At 39.8% G+C, this 25,061-nt stretch overlaps 1 protein-coding gene and 2 pseudogenes across 3 annotated transcripts in view; all 3 read left to right on the top strand.

Moving 5' to 3' along the window:
• The first annotated feature begins 1,752 nt into the window (after window positions 1-1,752).
• LOC147003513 (sulfotransferase 2A2-like) overlaps window positions 1,753-25,061 on the top strand; it is a 32,044-nt gene continuing 8,735 nt past the window's right edge. The window contains exons 1-4 of one of the 3 annotated variants that reach the window (XM_085842175.1): window positions 1,753-1,981; window positions 3,030-3,238; window positions 6,491-6,617; window positions 7,499-9,094. In XM_085842175.1, the coding sequence (XP_085698301.1) occupies window positions 1,846-1,981; window positions 3,030-3,238; window positions 6,491-6,617; window positions 7,499-7,998 (972 nt within the window). In that variant the 5' untranslated portion in view covers window positions 1,753-1,845 and the 3' untranslated portion in view covers window positions 7,999-9,094. Of the gene's footprint in view, window positions 1,982-3,029; window positions 3,239-6,490; window positions 6,618-7,498; window positions 9,095-25,061 lie in introns of those variants that run through there. The other 2 variants (XM_085842177.1, XM_085842176.1) reach the window with 2 other exon arrangements.
• On the top strand, window positions 9,457-21,870 carry LOC147003514 (histone acetyltransferase KAT6B pseudogene; annotated as a pseudogene).
• LOC147003515 (histone acetyltransferase KAT6B pseudogene) lies at window positions 16,135-21,870 on the top strand (annotated as a pseudogene).

Here is a 25,061-nt window from a genome sequence, read left to right on the forward strand (position 1 = left end):
TTTTAAAATGTAGAAAATCATATTATCCAGTATTTATCTAAAATCACGTTAATATGCATATATGTTTGAAATATTAATATGTATTTTAAAGATATTTTGCCATTTGGAATGATAATGTTCTCCACAAGAACTATGGACTATATATTAAAAGCCCAATATCATACATGAGAAATATTCTCTAAAGTAGTTTGTAGAATCTGAGAATTCCCCCCCAAAAATAACCTCTTGATGCCCTTGGTTGCCTCCCAGAACTTGAAGATGCAATTCAGACACACAGTTTGGAGGAACTGATCTAAAATAGCCTGGAAATCTCTTGCCAATGAAGTGGTTTTCATAAAGTAAGACCTTGCTCACTATGCCAGGGAGAGGAACAATCACTCAATCTATGCAGGTATGAAGCCTGTGAGCCAGAAGAATGACTTGACTGCAAGACATCCAAAGAGCAAAATGGTGGCACTTTTACTTAGGGTCATCAAAGGCTATACAATTAGACCTTAAGCCTACTCAAATAGAGGAGAGCCATGTCTGGTATTATAGACATAAATCCAGATGGAAATGGAAAAAGCAAAACCCTATGAGTCTCATTACCAACAGTTCCATAAACCAGTGTAATTTCCAGCTGTTTTCTGAGTACTTGAACTTATACCCACAGGTTAATGCAGTTAACCCATTGAAAAAGAACTTTCTTTTTGCAACATGTGGTGACTCTGGCAAGGATCCACAATGGACCAAAATGTAGATAATAACAGAAAGGTATACAACCCAAACTGATATATCTGAAATAAATCCCTACAACCTGAGAGGATCACAGAAAAGATCACAGAAGAGGGTACAGAGTTGCCCCAAATGCCAAGGTTCCTGTTGATACAATATGTCTATCTTAGACACAACAGGAAAATAGACACATGAACTTTTAACAGTATAGTTACCCAAACAAACCAGCATAATGGTACTAGTAGGTATACTAAAGAGGCCAGGGGAAATTCTATATATTTTTACCTTATAAGAAGAAATACTTCATATCAATTGTTGCTAAAATATGGAGAATAGGCTGTGTCTGAAGATGAAATCTCACATTGATTTTTCTAATTTCAACTGCACACCTCAGGATACATCGTGTACAACCTCAAATGCATGCACTCAGTAGCTTGACTATATACATGTGTGCATATATAAATAGCAACAGATATTAAAGAAGAGATCAAAATATGGGAAAAGGAGGGAAGGCTTTGAGGGGAAGAAAAAGGGAACTTAATATACTATGAGTTTCTCAAAATCAACCACTATTAAAAAAAGAAAAAGAAAAAGAAAGCAAGAAAGCAAGAAAGAAGCAAGAAGAAAGCAAGAAAGAAAGAAAGCAAGAAAGCAAGCAAGCAAGCAAGCAAGCAAGCAAGCAAGCAAGCAAGCAAGCAAGAAAGAAAGAAAGAAAGAAAGAAAGAAAGAAAGAAAGAAAGAAAGAAATTCCATGCAAAGGTTCTGTATGATCTCTGTAATTTTTCTGCACATTCAAAATCATTCTGAAAGCTAAATTATATTACTAGACATTTTAAATTAACTTGCATTTCTATGTCCTATTACGTCATCCTGAGTCTCTGATTCGGGGTCATGAACTTGGCCTCACAAATTCTACAGAATGTTATTTGTACAACTTTAAAATTGCTCAATATAGTAACCTTTGACTGTATGTGACAATATTTATTTCTCGCCATCAGTAAATATTTCAAAACACATAAAAGAATGTTAATAATTTTTTACCTGCACTATAAATCTTACCTCTCAGCATTTGTTATAAGTTGAATAGGTGTCCTGGGCTGGAATCCTAACAGCACCTACAAGGAGTTATTCATGATGTCAGACTATAATTGGTTTGAAGGCATACCTTTTCCTGCCATATCATATCAAAGAGAAATTTTGGAAGATATTCGTGATAAGTTTGTGGTGAAAGAAGAAGACTTGTTGATATTGACTTACCCCAAGTCAGGTAAGGATCATCAGTAAGACTAATTCTGAAATGTATAAGGGAGATTAGTACTTTGATCCTAATTCATTTTGGGTGATGAGTAGAGTGTTCTATATATTAATGTGTAAAATGACTTGTGGGCATGGAGATTTGTGTGTGTTCCACTCAGACTGACCTATGTGGGCAGAGGAGATCAGCTATGGCACCAAAACAATGACAGTGCTCCCTGAGGCAGAATATGTCATTGGTCCCTCTCTCTGGGGAAGAGATAGAAGAGAGAGAGTGATGAGAATAAATGCAAGAAATAAGAGATAGAGGCATGTATGTGAGCATATGTGGAAGAGAGGACAGTTTCAGGTAAAAATACTATGGACCTTGTCCAGGATGTAGAAAGAATCTGAAAACTCAAGAAAGCATAAAGCAACATCATGGTAGTTTGGGGGTATGGATGATTGCTGTGTGGAAGAAGCACTGAACATTGAGCAAGTATTAGGTTGTTGACATATAAAGAAAAATGACACAGAAATTCCATAGGCAGTGGGAATATAGGAAAAAAGTACCAGACACTATCTCAGAGAAGGAAGCTAGAGAAACATCCAGTGACAAATAAGAACACAATCAGAAATAAAGTGTGTGATAAAAATGCACAAGGGAATTGATTCACCTTAAAAAGGAGAAGTACTCAGTCATACATTTCAGCATGGGGGCATCTCAATGACAGTGAATTAAATTAAAGGAGGTAGTCTCCAAGGGCATGTGATATGATTATAACATTCTGAAATATATGAGATACAAATTCATTCCACCAGAATATAGAATGATGTTGGCCCAGGCCTGGAGGAGATATTCCATTGCCAGGTTGCTGTTTACTGAGTATAAGGTTTTGCAAATGAAGTCTAGAATATGATGAGTGAATATACTTTGCACTTATGTCACACAGACATTGTGAATACAATTCTGTGTGCTTGAAATTGGGCAGCACTGTAAATTTTATGGGCATATATTCTACTTGAGGCTTTTTCACAAGTAATGTTGAAATGAGTAACAGTCACTTTTCCTTTTCCTTCAGGAACAAACTGGCTGAAGGAGATTGTCTGCTTGATTCAGACCAAAGGAGATCCGAAGTGGATCCAAACTGTGCCCATTTGGGACCGCTCACCCTGGATAGAGACTGATATAGGATATCCTGCATTAATCAATAAAGAAGGACCACGACTCATAACCTCCCATCTTCCCATCCATCTCTTCGCCAAGTCTTTCTTCAGTTCCAAGGCCAAGGTCAGTGTCCAGTGGTTGAAATTTTCTTTGACTAAACACTCTGAACTTATTTTACCTGACAAATCCTGGAGGTCTTGCTGAGATGTGAAGATGGGATTCTCATGCACTAGGTGATTCTGATGTTTCCCCACCTCAGACTATATTAGATAGAGTACAAGGATGTGGACCAGCACACAGTGATCCTGGGCAGCTTTAAGAAATAAAGTGAAATATCACACTGAAACATTCATGAACTACATATATAGGCCAAACAGAGTTCAATCTCTAATGTACAATGGATATTACTATATCATTGTCATCAAAAAGCTAATCTTTCTTATATAATGTATAACTAAGCCCTGTGGGTGAAACACCAAAGACACAATTGCCCATAGGGGAACAAAACTGACCAGCCATCAATGTTCAAAGATCAGTTATATATACAGGGTCATCACGTGTGTAGCTGTTTATTGAGATCAGTAGCCACAGAAGTCTCCCATGAAATGGAAAGAGGAACAGTAGAAGTAATCAGAGATATCCACATACTGACCTATGAAAGGTCCTAGTTTGTAAGAAAGTTTTGTGTAAATTCCTCCATCCATAAAAGCTATAGTTTATGCTGCAACTACAAAGACAAACTTAGAATAATCTCTCACTAAAATGGCACAATGTTTGTGGCCATTCATATATATGTGTGTGTCTTATCTGGATTTGGAAAATTTTGACCAGGAAAACTGAAGCTTAAAGAGATGAATTCTATATTTCTGGCAGAGCCTCTCAAAAGACAGTTCCTGACAGCATGCACTTCTTTGCATCGAAAATAGTGTCTTGGTTTGGTTACTGAATATGGGATGGATCCCCAGATGGAGCAGTATCTGTATTGTCTTTCCTTCAGTCTCTGCTCAACACTTTGTCTTCATGTTTCCTCCCATAAGTTTTTGTCCCCCCTTCTAAGAAGCATGGAAGTATCAACGCTCTGGTCGTCCTTCTAGAGCTTCATGTGGTCTGTGAAATATATTTTGGTTATTCTGACCTACTGGGCTAATAATAAATTATCAGTTAATGCATACCATTTGTATGCTTTTCTGATTGGGTTACCTCACTCAAGATGATATTTTCTATTTTTATTAATTTTCCTATGAATTTCAAAAGTCATTGTTTTTTATTGATGAGTAGTATGCCATCGTGTAAATGTACCACCCTTTCTGTATCATTTCCTCTGTTGAAGGACATCTGATATATTTCCATAATCTGTCTCTTATAAATACAGCTGCTATGAACATATCCTTGTTATATGTTGTAGCATCTTTTGGATATATGCTCGGGAGTGGGTCCTCAGGTAATACTATGTCCAATTTCCCTAGAAACCACCAGAGTGATTTCCAGAGTGGTTGTACCAGCTTGCAATCCCACCTGCAATAGAGGAGTGTTCCTCTCTCCATTTGTCCTAATGACAGTGTTCTTTGCCTTACAGAAACTCTGCAATTTTATTAGGTCCCATTTGTCAATTCTTGACCTTTGAGCATAAACCATTTCTGTTCTGTTCAGGAACTTTTCTCTTGTGCCCATGTATTTTAGGTTCTTCCCTACTTTATCTTCTATAAGTTTCAGTGTATCTGGTTATATGTGGAAGTTCTCGATACACTTGGAGTTGAGCTGTGTAAAAGGAGATAAGAATGAATCAATTCCCACTGTTCTACAAGCTGATAGCCAATTAAACAGGCATCATTTGTTGAAAATGCTCTCTTTTTCCCAGTGGATGGTTTTAGAAGCTTTGCAAAAGATCACCTGAACATAGGTGTGTGGGTTCAATTTTGGGTTTTCAATTCTATTCCATTTTCCACCTGCATTTCATTGTACCATTAGCATACATGTTTTATCATTATTGCTTATAACACAGCTTGAGATCAGGGATGGTGATTCACCCAGTAGTTCGTTTATTGTTGAGAATAACTTTAGCTATCCTTGGGAAGTAGGAGTGGATGGTTGTCAGAAAACACTTTCATTGAAGCAGGGGGAAGGGGATTGGATTGGGGGTTTACAGGGAGGAGGTAGGAAGCTGAAAAAGGTGATAACATTTGAAATGTATACAAAAACATCCAATAAAAATATTTAAAATTTCTAAGAGGACTTAGCGAGATGGCTCAGCTGTTAAGAGTACTGGCTGCTCTTGTAAAGGACCTAGGTTCAGTTCCCAACACTCACATGGTGTCTCACAACTCTCTGCAACTCTAGTGCCAGGGCATCCAACTCCCTTTTACTTAATGTCTGGGGGTTTCTGTCCACATATGGTGTGCAAAAATGAATGTGTGCACTCAGACATGCATAAATCAATACATTTGAAGATAAAAAGATGAGATATAGAATAATTGGTACAAAATATGAAGTTCATTTTATTAAAAATGATTACTTTGGGTGCTGGAGTGTTGGCTCCAAGGTAAAGAGCAGTAATTGCTTTTCCAGAGGTACTGACATCAGTTCCCAGAAACAACATGGTGGTTCATGACGATATGTAATGAGATCCAGTGCCTTTTGGTATGTCTGAATACAGCAACAGTGTATTCCTATGTATAAAATAAATATATTTTTAAAAAATAATGATTTCTTTTAAATTATTTCTTTTATGTTTTGACATTTTATAATAACATATAATTATATATATAATCATTTTCCCCTACCATATTTCCCCTGCAAAATTAATATATAATTTTTTCTCTCTTTCAAATTTATTTTTTCCTTTTTTATTAATTATGTTGCATATATATACATATGAATATACATATATATTTCTAAATATATTCCTATGTTTATGTATTCCTATAGAGATATATATTTACATGCTTCTAATGTATACAGTATATATTCCTAAATAAATAAATAAACAATGTATTCGTAAATGAATCTGTATATCCCAAATTACTTCAGTGCACCTTTCTCAGTCACTACAGTATTAATTGTATGTTTATTTTACAGGCATGGCATTTGGTGTTGGATAACCAATTGTTATTATAATCTTTAGAACTGTCGAATCAGTCTGGTTTTTTTTTTCATTATTAATGTACTAGTCATTTTGTTGTTCATTTTTTACAAATCATATAAAATTAGAAAAGGGGAATTATGACTATAGATTTTTCACTTGTGTATATGTTTTCCCACATAGAAATAGCTAATGTAATTAGAAATAATTAGATATTAGAATATATCATGTAAATTATGACAGTTAAAATGTGAGGAATAACTGTTGACCTTCATTTACATTTTCATCCATTCAAGGCGATCTATCTCATCAGAAATCCCAGAGATATTCTTGTGTCTGGTTACTTTTTCTATGGAAACACAAAAATTGGGAACAATCCAGGGTCTTTTGAAACATATTTTGAATGGTTCCTCAAAGGAAATGGTGAGTAATCTGTTAAATATAGGAGGGGGAGAAACTCAGAGAAATTAATTTCATTAATTAATTTATAAATTAATAAATTTATTTATCATATTATATATATTATAAAATTATTTGTTTGTTTGTTTGTTTATGTCACAATATACAGCACCACTCTCCTCTTAATGACCCCTACTCACAGCTCCTATCCCCATCCTCTTCTCTTCGGTGAAGGGATAGTTGCCCTAGGGTACCTCCCTACCATGACACAACAATTCTCCCCAGGACGTGGTGTGTCTTCTCCCACAGAGACAAGACAAGGCAGCCCAGATAGAGGAATAGGATCCACAGAGAGGAAACATGTTCATGGAGAGCCCCAGCTCCAATTGTTGGGAGATCTGCTCAAAGACCAAGCTACAAATCTGCTACATATGTGCAGGGCCCCTAGGTCTAGCTCTGGATAACTTTTTGTTTGGTGGTTCAGTATCTGAGAGTGCTAAAAGGTCCAAGTTAGTTGACTCTTCTGGTCTTCATCTGGAGTTCTTAACCCCATTGGGTACAACAATCCTTTCCCCAACTTTTCCAAAAGACTTCCACAGCTCTAACTAATGTTTGGCTGTGGACTTATATATCTCTGTAATTCAGCTGCTACGTGGAGCCTCTCAGAGTACAGTTATTCTGGGCTATTGTAGGTAAGCATCTAAGAGTATCAGCAATAGTATCATGGATTGTTTCTTGTCCATGGTGTGTGTCTCAATTTTGGCCAGTAATTGATTGCCCATTCTTTCCATCTCTGCTCCATCTTTATTTCTGGACATCTTCTGGTTAGGACACATTTGGGGCCAAAGGTTTTCTGAATGGGTTGCTATTCTTATCCCTCCACTGTGAATCCTATCTGCCTACAGGAGGTGGCATTTCAGATGTGGGAGACCTTAGCACTGTGCTCTCACCTGTCAGACTTCTCCAGAAAATGGCTCCCAAGATCCCATCTCCTCACCAAATAATGAAAGAGTTTGTGACTGTAGTTTCTTCTGAAGAGGTGTCTGATGTGTCTGTCACTGAAAAGTACAGCAGACAGGAGGCCTGGGCAGGCTCCTCTCTCAACCTCTCCATGCTCCATTATGATAACACTTCAGAAACCATGGCAGACAGAAACCTTTCCTTTCCCAAAAGCACATTTGGGTCCAGGAAGAGATCAGCCATCTGGAAGCACTTCTACTTGTCACCCCTTAGTAGCTCAAAGGCTATGTGTGTCCACTGTATGAATGAGTTCAGTAGAGGGAAGAACAGGAAGGACCTGATCACAAGCTGCCTCATCAGGCACAGGTGGAGAGCACATTGCTCCATTGTACTGCAGGAGAACGGGAGCAACACAGGCATCCAACCATTGTACCCTGTGCCCTGAACCCTGATGCCTGCCCTGCTGCCCCCAGAAGGGGATCTCAACTCTGCATCGTTATCTCCAGGCAAACGAGTCAAAGAGTCCCCTTCTGCCTCCTCATCCCCCGACAGACTTCCTGAGGTCCTGTCATCACACATAAATCCTGGGGATGTGTCCCCAGAAGATGTGTCCATGTTTTCATCCACTGATGACTTGGGGGAGGCCTCTGTAGTGTTTTCTCCAGAGAAGCAGCCACCAGACACAGTAAATCCAAGGTTTGAATCAGGCACTGTCTTCCAGCAAAATTAAGGTGATGAGAAAACTATAGTCAGATGTCTGGCATCACTTTTCCCTGGCCCTAATGGTCAGTCTCAAAGCAGTGTGCCGGTACTGTAGCTGCATTATTAGTCGGGGGAAGAAGGGAGATGTTGGCACCAGTTGTTTGATGCAACACCTGTACAGACGCCACCCTGACGTGGTTGGGAACCGAAGAACTTTCTGGGTGCAAGTTTGGCAATCTCTCCATATGCCACTTTGGCCTCTGCAGAAATATCCTCCAAATTAACTGACTTGCCAACAGTGGTCAGAAAAAAAAATCATCAAGGTGTGTTTCCTACTAATAGCAAGAAGACCACCAAGCTATGGAATCACTTTTCTATTTGTTCAGCAGACTCAACAAAGGTGGTGTGCCTGCACTGTGGCCGGACCATCAGCAGGGGCAAGACGCCCACCAACCTGGGCATCAGCTGTCTTCTGAACCATCTGCAGCAGTTCCATGGCCATGTACTCAAGAATGGCATCTCAGAGACCACTCTGTCCCATTCTCCAGGCATCTGGAGGCCTCTGGGCATAGAGCTCTTAGGGCCTTTCCCTTTCCGTGACTCCACAGAGAAGTTCTATGACTCTCATCCAGTTGCCAAAAAAAATCACAAGTCTCATAGCTGAAATGATTGCACTTGACCTTCACCCATATTCCCTTGTAGACAATGTTGGCTTTAACAGGCTGCTCGAATACTTGAAACCTCAGTACTCTTTACCCTCCCCTTCCTACTTCTCTAGAACAGCTATCCCAGATATGTATGACAATATGAAACAGATAATTATGTCACATCTGAAGGAAGCTGAGAGTGGTGTGGTTCACTTCACCTCTTGAATATGGATGAGTAGCCAGACTCGTGAATATCTGACCATTATAGCTCACTGGGTCACCTTCACACCCACTGTCCATCCACATTGTGAGGACCACCATTGCTCAGCACTTTTAGATGTGTCACAGATTGACTGTGACTATATTGGAAATAGCATTCAGAAGCAGCTGGAGTGTTGGTGGGAAGCCTGGGTGACTTCCATTGGCCTTCAGATTGGCATCACTGTCACTGACAATCCAAGCATAGGGAAGATGCTGAGTGAGGGTGAACACTCAAGTGTGCAGTGTTTCTGATTGTGAATCTGATTGTGAGTGAGGCTATCAAGAGCCAGAGGATGTTCAAGAACTTACTGAGTATTGCCCAGAAGCTGTGTGAGCGGGTCCATCAGTCACCCAGAGTAAGAGAGAAGTTAGCAGAACTGCAGAAAGACTACGAGCTGCCACAGCACCAGGTATCCAGGATGTACCGTCTAGGTGAAGCACATTGTTCCACATGCTTGAACATCTGATTAAGCAGAAGAGGGCAGTTAACCAGGTATCCATTGAATGTAACTTCAGAGAATTGATCATCTGTGACCAGTGGAAGGTCATGAGGTCTGTGTACCATGTGCTGAGACCATTTGATGCTGCAAGCCGAGAGATGAGTGCCCACATATATACGCTGAGCCAGGTAATCCCCATGATCCACAGCCTCAGCAGAAATGTGGAGATGCTGTTTGGGGAGACCATGGGCATTGACACCATGCTTAAGTCCCTGAGGGAAGCCATGGCGAGCTGCCTGTCTGCCACCCTTCATGACCACAGATACATCATTGCCACACTGTTGGACCCTCGCTACAAAGCTTCCCTGTTCACAGAAGAGGAGGCAGGGCAGTACAGGCAAGACTTAATCAGGGAGCTAGAAATACTGAATTCTACCTCAGAGGACACTGCCACCTCCAATGGCTGTGACTCAGGGAACCCACTTAAAGACACTGGCACAGAGGAGAGCCTGTGGTCACTCGCACCAATAGAGAGACATCAGAGAGAGAAACTATCTGAAGACATGGTGCTTGCGTATTTGGAGGAAGAGGTGCTGGAACACAGCTGTGACCCACTTACCTACTGGAACCTAAAGCAGTCATTGTGGCCTGGGCAGTCTAACTTAGCAGTCTGATTTCTGGGCTGTCCCCCAAGTACAGTCCCCTCAGAAAAGTTGTTCAGCATACCCATAGATGCTGGCAGCTTTGGCCAGCCCAGTCTCATGATGGAGCATTTTGAAAAGCTCGTCTTTTAAAAAGTGAATCTTCCTTTGATATGCTTTCAGTATTGAACTCATTGATGGAGCCACCAGACTGTAAACGTCCATCAGAGTGCTAGCTATTGTACCAGGGCTGACTTGCCTGGATGGGCCATTTAGGACCCCAGACCAGGCATCTGGGGCTACCTGCCAGTTCTCACCATAATACCCACGTGTGCCTTACTCCTCCTTCAGGCCAGGTGTCAAGGTGCATTTTCAGAAGCCCACTAGAAACAAAGTCTTGGCAATTATGAATTAGGATGATCAGGTTTAAAACTATAAAGGTTTTTTGTTTTGTTTTAAGGGGATAATAATCTGTTTTACTAGAATGAAAGGAAGATGTAAACAATTTTATTATGTAGGGTTTTTATTCAGTTGTGTAAAAACCACAAATTAGGTGCTGTATTTTAATTAAATATTTTATTTGCAACCAAACAGCTTTTGTGGCTGTTAAATGAAACCTGTAAATAGGAGGTGGAGGTTAAGCCATCCTGACTGAACAGTTCTTAACCACAGGCTCCAAAAGTATGTCCTAGAGGGAATATTCTGGAAGCTGTTTACATTACAGAACCAGGCATTTGAAAACAAAACTCAACTTGGGCATATCATGGAGTGTCAATCACATGGCGAATTGGTCATGAGCACGTTCCAATGTCAGGTGTTGCAATCAGGTTTTACAGGGTCAGTTAAATCAGAGATATCCTGCTTATTATGAGTCCCTTGAAATTGAATCCAATTTTTAAAGTCATGCTTAGGACTTCACCAGTGCATGATATGACACGTATAAAAAGAGATGGGGCCTGTTGATCAAATATCCCTGCCTCTGGTTTACTTCTTGCATCTCTATACAATAAAGCTATCTCGTAAGAAGTATGTACTGACCCCTCACAGCTTGACCAGATACAGCTCAGATTCTACTTTGAGGAGGTAGCTTGTTGACAGGGAAAGCGCTTGTATATTGCAGTCATGAGAAAAATCTTAGATATTTAGATTTTTTTCCTATGATAGGGAAGCCTAAACCATCATTGGTACATTATAGAGTGCCAAGGATATCAAAATGAAGTATCAGCTATCAGACACTTTACCTGACTCCAAAGTTTTTGCTTATGTATTAAAAAAAAAGTTTTTCATTTTCTCATTGCAAATCAGTTAAATATTATGGGTGAAACAAATCACTCATTTGCCTCTGACATTTTAGAAAAAAAAATGTTTTGTTGAAATAGTGTATGTAGGCTCTGTATTTAATTTGCCGGGACTATGTTTTCGTGTGTTTATAAATGACGAACTTGGATACTGAAATAAAACTTTTTATTTTTTTATTTTTTAATACTTTTTATTAGGTATTCTCCTCATTTACATTTCCAATGCTATCCCAAAAGTGCCCCATATCCTCCCACCCACTCCACTACCCACCCATTCCCACTTTTTGGCCCTGGCGTTCCCCTGTACTAGGGCATATAAAGTTTGCAAGTCCAATGGGCCTCTCTTTCCAGTGATGGCCGACTAGGTCATCTTTTGATACATATGCAGCTAGAGTCAAGAGCTCCGGAGCTAGAGAAAGTACCCAAGGAACTAAAGGGATCTGCAACCCTATAGGTAGAACAACATTATGAACTAACCAGTACCCTGGAGCTAGATAGACTTCAAGTCCTATATTGAACAGTTAGGGAAAGAGTGGGCAGCCTTATCCAGTCCCTGCTTTTAGTGGGATTGCTTCCAGTTTCTCACCATTTACTTTGATGTTAGCTACTGGTTTACTGTATATTGCTTTTATTATGTTAAGGTATGGGCCTTGAATTCCTGATCTTTCCAAGACTTTTATCATTAAGGGGTGTTGGACTTTTTCTAATGTTTTCTCATCATCCAAAGAGATGATCATGTGTTTTTTGCCATTGAGTTTGTTTATATAGCAGATTATGTTGACAGATTTCTGTATATTGAACCATCCTTGCATCCCTAGGATGAAGTTTGCTTGAACATGAAGGATGATGGTTTGATGTTTTCTTAGATTCGGTTTGTTAGAATTTTATTAATTATTTTTGAGTCGATATTCATAAGGGAAATTGATCTGAAGTACTCTTTCTTTGTTGGGTCTCTATATGCTTTAGGTATCAAAGTAATTGTGGCTTCATAGAATGAATTGGGTAGAGTACTTTCTGTTTCGATTTTTTGGAATAGTTTAGGAGATTTGGAATTAGGTCTTCCTTGAAGGTCTGATAGAACTCTGCACTAAACCCATCTGGTCCTGGGCTTTTTCTGTTTGGGAGACTATTGATGACTGCTTCTATTTCTTTAGGGGAAATGGGACTGTTTAGGTCATTAATCTGAACCTGATTTAACTTTGGTACCTGGTATCTGTCTAGGAAATTGTCCATTTAATCTAGGTTTTACCGTTTTGTAGAGTATAGACTTTTGTTGTAGGATCTGATGAATTTTTGGATTTCCTCAGATTCTGTTGTTATATCTATCTTTTCATTTCTGATTTTGTTAATTAGGATACTGTCCCTCTGCCCTCTAGTTAGTCTAGCTAAGGGTTTATTTATCCTGTTGATTTTCTCAAAAACAAGCTCTTGGATTGGATAATTCTTAGAATAGTTCTTATTGTTTCCACTTGGTTGATTTCAGCCTTAAGTTTGTTTATTTCCTTCCACCGATTCATATCGGGTGTTTTTACTTCCCTTTGGTCTAGAGATTTTGGGTATGCAGTCGAGCTGCTAGTGTGTGCTCACTTCAGCTTCTTTTTGGAGACGCTCAGATCTATGACTTTTCCTTGTAGGACCGCTTTCATTGTTACCTATACTTTTGGGTAGGTTGTGGGTTCATTTTCATTAAACTCTAAAGAGTTTTTAATTTCTTTCTTTATTTCTTCCCTGACCAAGTTATCATCGAGTATAGTGTTGTTCAGCTTCCACATGTATGTGGGATTTCTATTATCTATGTTGTTATTGAAGATCAGCCTTAGTCTGTGGAAATCTAATAGAGCACATGGTATTCATTCTATATTTTTGTATTGCCTAGGCCTGTTTTGTGACTTATTATATGGTCAATTATGGAGAAGGTAATCTGACATGTTGAAAAGAAGATATATCCTTTTATTTTTGGATGAAATGTGTAAAGATAGCATTTAAATCCATTTGTTTCATAACTTCTATTACTTTCACTGTGTGTCCATTTATTTTCTGTTTCCAGGATCTGTCCATTGATGAGAGTGGGGTGTTGAAATACCCCAGTATTATTGTTAGAGTTATAATGTGTGCTTTGATTTTTATCAAATTTTCTTTAATGAATGTGGATGCCCTTGCATTTGGAGCATAGATGTTTATAATTTAGAGTTCATCTTTGTAAACTTTACCTTTGACGAGTAAGAAGTGTCCCTCCTTATCTTTTTGGAGAACTTTAGTTTGAAAGTCCATTTTGAGTTGAAGGTGTAGAATTCTCACCTCCTCCTGCACCAGTCTTGTCTAGATGCTTCCATGTTCCTGCCTTGATGATAATGGATTGAAACTCTGAGCCTGTGAGCCTGCCCCAATTAAATGCTGTTCTTATAGGAGTTGCCTTAGTCATGGTGTCTGTTCACAGCAGTAAAATCCTAACTAAAAAACCCCTGCTGATCCCATTCCAATATGTAGCTTCTGTTTGAGGACTAAAGAGTCAAATTGTGAAAAGAAACCAGAAGAACTTGTATCTTGTGCAGATTGTGTCAGTAGTGGATATCTATCTTGTCTGAATTTTTTCCTGAATTAACCACAAATGTGAAGGCCTTGAAGTGGCAGTGCATCGAGTGCAAGACCTGCAGAACATGTCGAGTCCAGGGAAAATATGCAGATAATATACTTTTTTTTTTTTATTCCTGTGATAGAAGATTCCATATGGCGTGCTGTGACCCACCACTTTCCAGACTGACAAAAGAATTGTAACCAGTGATAAAGGATCAATAAGTGCATTCACAGGAAGGGGTCACCTGATACTGAAATTAAAATAAGCATCAAAAAAGAAAGTGCAGATGTAAGTCTGATGGGAAACACAGATATCGTGACTGAAGAGTATCTGGACAATTTTAAGCAGGCCCAGGACTGTCTTGGGAGAAAATAGAATTTGAAAGTGGATTGGAAGACTGTGGTCACTACCCCTCAGTAATAGAGTTCAGAAAATATGATATCCAAACCTGGTACTCCTTGCCTTACCCACAGGAATATGCAAGATTACCAAAGTTTTACCTGTGTGAATTCTTTCTTAAATATATGAAGAGTAAAAATATTTTGCTATGACACTCAAAGAAGTGTGGATGGTTTCGTCCTACAGCAAATAAATTTTCCTGAAGGAAAGACCTTTCCGTATTTGAAGTTAGTGGGAATATATGTAATATGTACTGCCAAAACATTTACTTCACCAAGCTCTTACTAGACCACAAAACCTTGTATTATGATTTTGAGCCATTCCTTTTTAATGTCCTTACAAAAAAATGATGAAAAAGGCTGTCATGTGGTTGGATAATTCTCCAAGGAAAAGCTCTGCCAGCAGAAGTATAATTTGGCCTGCATAATGATCATGCCCCAGCACCAAAGGGAAGGATTTGGATGCTTTCTCATTGAATTCATCTATTTGCTTTCTCAAGGAGAAGGCCAAGCAGGGTCTCACGAAAGCCACTCTCTGACCTGGGCCAGCTCTACTATCTGACCTACTGGAAAAGTGTCATCTTGGAATACCTCTACAACCACCACAAGAGGCACATCAGCATCAAGGTCATTAGGAGAGCCACAGGTATGTGCCCACATGGCATTGCCACCACTCTGCAGCACCTCCACATGATTGATGGAGAGATGGCAGGTTTGTCATCATAAGAAGGGAAAAGTTGATATTGAGCCACATGGAAAAGCTGAAGAACTGTTCCCAAACCAACAAAATTGATCCAGAGGTTCTAAGATGGACTCCAATTTTAATTTCTATTGCTGTGGTTTCTGAGGAAGAGTGAGAAGCTGAGAAAGAGCCTGAATGACTAGTGGAACAAGCCAGCTGCTGGGAGAAGGAGGATCAAGAGATCCTGTAGTCTAGAGTTACCAGTAGGCAATCGTCTGCAAAAGTACAATAAAAATAAATAAATACCTGCATTGTCCAGATAGGCAGCCAGTGGCCGGGGAGAGAGGACAGTAGTTAAAACTGTGAAAAGAGAGCAGTGAAGAAGAGGAAGAAGAAAAGGAGGAGGAAGATGACGAGGAAGAGGAAGAAGATGGGGAAGAGGAGGAGAGCATTCACACATCTCCCCCACAGTTGACTAAGCCACAGTCAGATTCTATTAAAAGAAAGAGGACTTTTGTAGTAAAGAAGATAAAAGGTCATAAACGCAGGAGGATCAACAGCAGTGTAACCACTGAGACCATTTCCAAGAGGACAGAAGTGCTGAATGAGCCCTTTGACAACTCAGATGAGGAGAGAACAATGCTGCAGCTGGAGCCTACCTATGAAGTCCCAGTGAGGAGGGGGACAGAAAGCCAGTTCTGAGAAAAGCATTCCAACATCACGCAGGGAAGAAAAGGCAGACAGAGGAAGAGGAAGGAATCAACAATCATTTCTTCAAGAATGCTGCCCTTTGTAGAAAACATGTAGGCAATGGTGCATAATACTTGAAAGTAGGCAGTAAAGACAATCCTGAGCCTCTAAAGTGCAGACAAGTGTGGCCAAAAGGAGCGAAGCAAGGGCTCTCCAAGAGGAAGCAAAGCAAAGAGAGGATAGATGAGTTCAAGCTGAATCTCTATGGGAAGAACAGGACAAGGAAGGAGGAGGAGGAGGGGGAGGAGGAAGAGGAGGAAGAGGAGAAAAAGACCAAGGTGGTGCTGAAAGTAAACAAAACACAGAAGAGGAAATCTCCTAGGAAAAGGAAGACCCTGTGCATTTGGATGACCATGAAGAGGATGAGGATGAGGAAGAAGAGCCATCTCACAATGAGGACCATGATGCAGATGATGAAGAATATGGCCACATGGAGGCTGCCAACATGGAGAGAGGAGACCTCCCAAGAGAAACCTTCAAAGATGCACTAAAGGGCCAGGAGACTTATTTAGACCTGAGCATTCAGTTGAGCCACTTGAACCCTGGGGTCTTGATAAACTGCAGTGTTGATCTCGCAGTGTCATGTAACAGTGAGCCAAAGGAGTTTGCCGGGGACACTGGAATGGCACCTGAGTCTGACAGGGAGCACCAGGAAGAAAAGACACAGAAGCAGGACCAAAAGAACAGTGATGGTATGGATGCTGATCTCAAAGAGGGAGGCCCAGCAGCTGTGGAAATTGACTCCAAGACTGCCCAGGCTATTCAGTCTTTGACCCAAGAAAACAGGGAAAAAGATGACACCTTTCCAGATTGTGCTGAGACTCAAGAGGCCTGTAGAAGCCTGCAAAACTAAATGCACACAGACCAAAGTCCTCAAATTGCCACCATACTGGACGAGTGCCAACAGTCCAAGGTAGCCCACTTTAATCTGTCCATTCCTTTCCTGGCAAGTCAGTTCATTCTGTCAATAGCCCCAGTGTCCCTGCTAGAGAATAGCTTTATCCAAATTAGCCCTGATCAGACTGCCATCACAGTGCCACCTCTGCAGAACATGGAGACCAGTCCAATGATGGACATCCTGTCAGTGTCAGATCACTCACAGCAGGTCATTGACAGTAGGTTCAGTGACCTGGGCAGTATTGAGAGCACAAGAGAGAACAACGAGAACCCAAGCAGCTATGACTCAACCATGGGAGGCAGCATCTGTGGAAATAGCTCTTCCCAGAATAGTTGCTCCTATAGCAGTCTCACCTCTAGCAATCTGACACAGAACAGCTGTGCTGTCACCCAGCAGATGTCCAACATCAGCGGTAACTGCAGCATGATGCAGCAGACCAGCATCAGCTCCCCTCCAACCTGCTGCATCAAGATTCCCCAAGGCTGTGTGGTGGAGAGGCCTCCCAGTAGCAGTCAGCAGCTAGCTCAGTGCAGCATGGCCACCAATTTCACCCCACCCATGAAGCTGGCTGACATCCCCGAGACCAGCAATACCAACATTGGCTTATATGAGTGAATGGATCAAAGTGATTTTGGGGATGGGCACTACCCACAGCCATCTGCGACCTTCAACCCTGACAAACTGCAGCAGTTAACTAATACACTTATTAATCATTCCACTGCTGTGACCTCCTATGCAAACAGTGCCTCTTTGTCCACACCATTAAGCAACACAGAGCTTGTTCAGCTTTCACAGTCTCTATACTCTGTCCCTGAAGGAACCTCAAGCACAAGCTACCATGACCCCACCCCCTAACCTGACTCCTCCTCCCATGAATCTGCCACCATCTCTCCTGCAGCAGAACAAGGCAGCATCGAATATTGGCATCTCCCACAGCCAAATACTGCAAACTCAGATTGCCAGCAAGGGCCACGTCTCCATGAGAACTAAGTCCGAATCTCTGCCACCAGATGCTGCCACCCATCAGTCACAAATCGATGGGCGTTCCCAAACTGTAGCCATGCAGGGTCCTGCATGGACTTTAACAATGCAAAGAGGCATGAACATGAGTGTGAACTTGATGCCAGCGCCAGCCTACAATGTCAACTCCGTAAATATGAACATGAACACTCTGAATGCCATGAATGGGTATAGCATGTCCCAGCCGATGATGAACAGGATGATGAACAGTGGTTACCACAACTACCATGGCTACATGAATCAACCCCCCCAGTACCCGATGCAGTTGCAGATGTGCCCATCTGCTGGGCATATGATGGGAAGCCAGCCATATGCCCAGCAGCCGATGCAGACCCCACCCCACACTAACATGATGTACACGGCCCTGGGACCCCATGGCTACATGATCATGGGCATGCCCAAACAGTCTCCCAATGGATCCTACATGAGAAGGTAGACAGCCTGGCAGCCCACCCAGCCCACTGGGCCCCACTATTGGATTGATCTGCACAAATACCTTTGAAGAGTACGATTTCAAAACCAGCATTGGTGTGAGTACAAAAACATTTGTTGGCACCATTTATTCAAAAAAAAAAAAAAGCTGTATGCAGCAGAATGACTTATACAAGTCGTTTTTCTTTTTTCCTTTGTTTTTCTTTTTTCATACCTTTATTTCTGTTACTTTTATATAAAATTCTTTGCAAAAGAAGGCCTCTCTTAGGACTCTAGTTGGCAGTAGGCACACATCTTGCCTGTTTCCGTTAAACAGTGTGCATACAAGCCCCTTCCCAAATCACCTGTTTTAATACTGAACCTCCAGCTTTTCTTCTTCCTTGTCTACTCCATGGAAATGCCTTTAGCATTTCAATTACTGTATATTTTGTTTAAGGTGATCCTTCAGTATGCCACTAATTTCTTTGATGGTGACAGTGCATTTTGTAGTACTGTACAAGTGTTGTGCTAACGGTAAGCCACTTCTTAAGGTTTTTGTTTTTTGTTTTTTGGTTTTTTTTTTTTTTGCCTTGATTAGGGTACCCTAATTTGAGGTTTTAAAAAAAGACTCTATTTTTGTTAAGTATAAAACTGTAAAGAGCGATCACAGCTATTCCCGTCTGGTTAGTGAAGGGGGTTTATTGCTAAATGTTTGGTGTAAAGTTGAGAAGACCATTTTCCATTTTGGTGGCAGGCTCCTATGGAGGGAGGCAGCTTTCTGTTTTATAAATGCACACTTCTATTTATTAAATGAAGCATGTCTCAGTGTTTATCTGTCAGGTTTTGAAGCATTTCATATATGTACAAATACCTGGCAAGATTTTTTTTAAATCATGAATTTGGTGTAAAGTTGCTATTTTATGGAAATGCCTCTTTACATTTTCATTTCATCTGTAGATTTTTCTATCTTTATAAAATATTGGAATTATTTTTTAAAGAAAATAGAAAAGTAGCTTGTGAATAGCACAAAGTAAGCTTACAAATCTCAAGTAAAAAAGCAGAAAACTTATTTGTGTCTGTTTCTATTGCTTCCTTTTGGAGCCTTTGTACCTGGACAGATGGCAGTAAGGGCTAAGCAGAACAGGTGTGCATGACCTTTTATAAAGTAGGAGCCAGCAGAACTCTTGTATTTACCTGTTTTCTTTTTATTCAGTTACTTCAAAAAAAAAAAAAAGAAGGTAAACACCCTCCCCCCAGAAAAGCTGTACATTTTAATATAAAATAAATTATGATGAGCCATTTTTAAAAAAGAGAGAAAGTCCATTTTATTTGATATTAGAGTGGCTACTCCAGCTTGGTTCTTGGGACCATTTGCTTGGAAAATTGTTTTCCAGCCTTTTACTCTGAGTTAGTTAATGTCTTCCTTTATGCCTTAGGTGGATTTTCTGTATGCAGCAAAAAGTGGGGTCCTGTTTACATAACCAGTCTGTTATTGTATGTCTTTTTATTGGGGAATTCAGTCTATTGATATTAAGAAATATTAAGAAAAAGTTGTTATTTCTTCCTGTTATGTTTATTCTTAGATTTGGAATTCTGTTCATGTGGCTATGTTTTCAGGTTTGTTGAAAGATTACTTTCTTGCTTTTTTCTCGAGCATAGTTTCCCTCATTGTGTTGAAGCTTTCCCTTTATTATCCTTTGAAGGGCTGGGTTTGTGGAAAGATATTGTGTGAATTTGGTTTTGCCATGGGATACCTTAGTTTCTCCATCTATAGTAATTGAGACTTTTCTTGGATATAGTAGCCTGAGCTGGCATTTGTGATCACTGTGGGTCTGTATGACATTTTCCCTGGATCTTCTGGCTTCTGTAATCTGTGGGGAGAAGTCAGGTGAAATTCTGATAGGTCTGCCTTCATATGTTCTTGACTTTTTCCCTTTACTGATTTTATTTGGTGGTTTGATTATTATAGGATGGGAGGAAATCCTTTTCTGGTCCAAACTATTTGGAGATCTGTAGACTTCTTGTATATTCATGGGGATCTCTTTCTTTAGGTTGGGGAAGTTTTCTTCTATAAATTTGTTGAGGGTATTTACTGGCCCTTTAGGTTGAAAATCTTTCTTCTTGTCTATACCTATCACCATTAGATTTGGTCTTCTCACTGTGTCCTGGATTTCCTGAATGCTTTGGGTTAGGATCTTTTTGCATTTTCCATTTTATTTGATTATTGTGTCAATATTTTCTAAGGTATCTTTGCACCTGAGAGTCTCTCTTCTATCTCTTATATTCTGTAGGTTATGCTTGCATCAATGGCTCCTGACTTCTTTTCTAGGTTTTCTATTTTCAGAGTGGTCTCCCTTTGTGAATTCTTTATTGTTTATACTTCCATTTGTAGATCCTGGATGGTTTTGTTCAATTCTTTCACCTGATTGGATGTGTTCTTCTGTGTTTCTTTAAAAGAGTTATTTATTTCCATCTTATAGTCCTCCATCATTATCAAAAGAAGTGACATTAGATCCATATCTTGTGTGATGCTGTATCCAGGACTTGCTATGGTGGGACAGTTTGGTTCTGATAATGCCAAGTAGCCTTGGTTTCTGTTGCTTCTATTCTTACACTTGTCTCCTGTTATCCGATTATCTCAAGTGCTTGCTGCCCTCAATATGTCTGATTGGAGCCTGTCCTTCCTGTAATCCCAGTTGATTCAGAACTCCTCAGAGTCCACCTTTCTCTATGATCCTATGATTCCAGGATCCTATGACCCTGATTTTCTGGGTGTGTCAGAGTTCTTGGCAGTCAAGCTTCCTCTGAAACCCTAGAATCCTGTTGTGACCACGCTCCTGGGTACTGGGATCCTCAAATCCTAACATTGCCGGTGTGTTAGAGAATCTGGAATCGGAATCTCCTCTGGGGACCATGGGACATTGTGTTCGAAACCAAGGTAGACCAGCACTGATCTGAAGGAACCTGAGCTGCTGGTCAGGCAGGACTCCTGTGTCCTTGCTTTTGCTGGCACAGGCCCATCATGATTGTTTTAGAACAGATGTTACACTCTACTCATCAGGGATCCTAAGATCCTGTGCATGCAAGGGCACCAACAGAGTGTAGAATCCTCTGGGGACAGTGGACTGTCTGCTGAGTTTGCACACATGGTGGCCTGAAGCAGGCACTGACCTGAAGAGGTGATATATTATTTTAAAATGTGATATACTTATATATTTGGAATTATTTGAAATTGATATTGAGAATAAGGTATGTATTTTCAGTATTGCTGTAGACAAGCATCAATATAAGATTTTTCAGTTGATTGTGGTTTTATATCAAGTAACTTTTAGAGTACTCATTTTTATTGTTATATTATTTTATAAATTTTTACAAAATATGATAAAAATCCTGAAAGATATGGCAGGTATTGAAGGGGGTTCTCTGGGAGGAATAGGGGAACCAAAGGAAAAGAAGAATGTGATGTAACTGTATGTACTCAAAATATGTTTTTAAATGTTAAAATATGTTTTAAATGTTAAATGTTAATTTCTGATAAATTGAAATTATCTTTTCTCATCATAATGCAATAAAACTTAAATTAAAAAATAAAAAGTCACATTAATAAGTTGTTATAATTTTAAGTTGACTATCAATGCCTGTCATTTTGATGATTTTGCTAAGGTACACAAGGTGTTCTCCTATTTCCTGTTTAATGATTGGTCTAGTTTGGTTTGTGTTTTTTCTGATAAAATAGTCTTTCCAGAAGCAACTTAAGAGCAGAAAGAGTTTATCTGACTTACACTTTCAGGTGAAAAATCTATCAACAGGAGAAATCAGGGGAGAATCTTGAGAAAGAGCTGAAGTGAAAACAGTTTACAAATCAGCTTACTAATTTTCTCAATGTCTCACTCTCAGTTTTTTCATTCAGACCAGGTCCACATGTTTATGCTCTTGGTGCTACCATGTCATTGGTCAATAAAGACAATCACTCAAATACACATTCATAGGCAAATTTCATGGGGACAATCTCTAAACTGAGAGTCTAAGGTGACACAGGGATATATATGGTTGACTGCTGAAACTAACTCATGTGGATGGGCTTTTAAGATAAAATAGTTTTTCTCAAGTAGAACAGGCTTGGTGGCCATTAATTCATTTCATATGTTTTTCAACCTGAAAAAATGTTGAACATCCTTAATCATCAGGGAAATACAAATCAAGACAACCCTGATTCCACCTCACACCAGACAGAATGGCTAAGATCAAAAATTCATGTGACAGCAGATGCTGGCGAGGATGTGGAGAAAGAGGAACACTCCTCCATTGTTGGTGGGATTTCAAACTTGTACAACCACTCTGGAAATCATCTGGCTGTTCCTCAGAAAATTGGACATAGTACTACTGGAGGAACCAGCAATGCCACTTTTGGGCATATATCTAGAAGATGTTCCAACTGGTAATAAGGATACAAGCTCCACTATGTTCATAGCAGCCTTATTTATAATAGCCAGAAAGTGGAAAGAATCCATATGTCCCTCAACAGAGGAATGGATATAGAAATTGTGGTATATTTACAAAATGGAAAACTACTCAGCTATTAGAACAATAAACTTATGAAATTCCTGGGCAAATGGATGGATCTGGAGGATATTATCCTGAGTGAGGTAACCCAATCACAAAAGAACTCACATGATATGCACACACTGATAAGTGGATATTAGACCAGAAACGTAGAATACCCAAGATATAATTTGCAAAACACATGAAACTCAAGAAGAACTAAGACCAAAGTGTGAACACTTTGCCCCTTCAGAATTGGGAACAAAACACCCATCGAAGGACTTATAGAGACAAAGTTTGGAGCTGAGAGGAAAGGTCGGAACATCCAGAGACTGCACCATGCATCCATCCCATAATAAGCCACCAAAAGCAGACACTATAGCATAGGCTAGCAAGATTTTGCTGAAAAGACCCTGATATAGCTGTCTCTTCTGAGGCTATGCCAGTGCCTGCAAACACAGAAGTGGATGCTCACAGTCATCTATTGGATTGAACACAGGGCCCCAAATGGAGGAGCTAGAAAAAGTCCACAAAGAGCTGAAGGGGTCTGCAATCCTATAGGTGGAACAACAATAGGAACTAACCAGTACACCAGAAATTCGTGTTTCCAGCTGCATAAGTCCTATGTTTTGACTTGATTTATTTTTCAAAATTTTTGTGTTTTATACATAATATTTCTATTCTTTAAAAAATTAAAAATGAATATGTTATATCACATTCTACCAGATTTGCCAGTATGCATTCCAACACACTATACATTCCATAATATGTCCATAGCAGAACTTAATTTTTTCAAAACAGTACAACCCACTAATGATAATTTGTGGTGCTCATATGTGCATGGATGTAGGGCCATCCATGTGGGCACTAGAAACATAAAAGTGGCCCTATATGAAAAGGGTGTGGAAGTCATTCTCATCTAGTAGCCATCAACTGCAAATAGATCTTCAGTGAGGAGTGAGGATTCAGGACACCCTCTCCCATGCATCCTGGAATATTGATCGGCTTTATGTTATGCAGTTTTGCTATAGGCAACCATTGGTGATATGAGCACATTTGCATAACAGCTAATTCATGTTCAAAGGACAATATTTACAGAGGAATATTTCAAATCACTCCACCACATTCTCTAGCTTTTACTTTCTACTTCCTGTCCCATGGTATTTCCTGAGTCTTCGGTACATCAATGACTGAGCACTCACAATTAGGCTGCACATTTTGATCACTTCTGAGTCTACATTATCCAGAGCCAGTTGCAAAATTAATCTCTAAAAAGATATAGAACAGCACAATTCCACAGGTATAAATACAAATATTTAGACGGTAGTTTGACAATATGACCATTTAGTTAAATGACAGTAGGAACCCTAGTTTGGAACTATGACATCATCAACCATGGGTTCATGACCAGGATTATAGTACCAGGCATGAATTCCATCTCAAGGATCAAGGCTCAAATCCAATCAGACATCATTTATGTAACCCCATAACAATTGTGTCATTATTGCACTACAAGACACTTTCGGCCTGGTACATCTATATTGTAGCATGTGAGTTCAGCTCAGGATAAGAGCATTATGTGGAAAATCAGGGGCTGAAAATTGAAAACTGAGAAATGGAAATGATACCCCTATATACTCCCAAAGGGAACTGTAGACATAGGTATGCTGAGTTGAGGGAATCTGTTAAAATTCCTCTGTCTCTTGTCTTCCCCACTTGGCAGTGCCTTATATAGTTCTCATAATCAACAGATCTGCATCCAAACATATGCTAAGATAATTCTAAAACCTCACATTCTCTCTCTCTCTCTCTCTCTCTCTCTCTCTCTCTCTCTCTCTCTCTCTCTCTCTCTCTCTCCCTACCCCTTACACACACACACACACACACACACACACACACACACACACACCATAAAGGTGCCTTATCCCCTTACCTAACTTTGTTGATGTGATTATTAATGATGTCATATAGCTTTGTTTTATACATCTATTAGATTTCTGCCAGTAGGTTGCTGTATAAATTGGAATGTTTCTCTCCAACACCATATAAAATACTGTTCTCCCATCTCTGTTATCAAATCTTTCTGTTGTCTTCATATACCTCACTAGGAGGCAGGTACTTACAGAAATCACCTCTGGATTTCTGTATTGGTGTGATAGGTTTCCCCCAGCACACACCTCTGACCTTGTACCTTGGCAGTAGAATATCTCCTCATGGCATCAATGGTAAATCTTAGTGGTAAT

Source organism: Mus caroli, unplaced genomic scaffold (genome assembly GCF_978045245.1).
Source record: "Mus caroli unplaced genomic scaffold, Mus_caroli_1 scaffold_8, whole genome shotgun sequence".
Classification (NCBI taxonomy): Eukaryota; Metazoa; Chordata; class Mammalia; order Rodentia; family Muridae; genus Mus; species Mus caroli.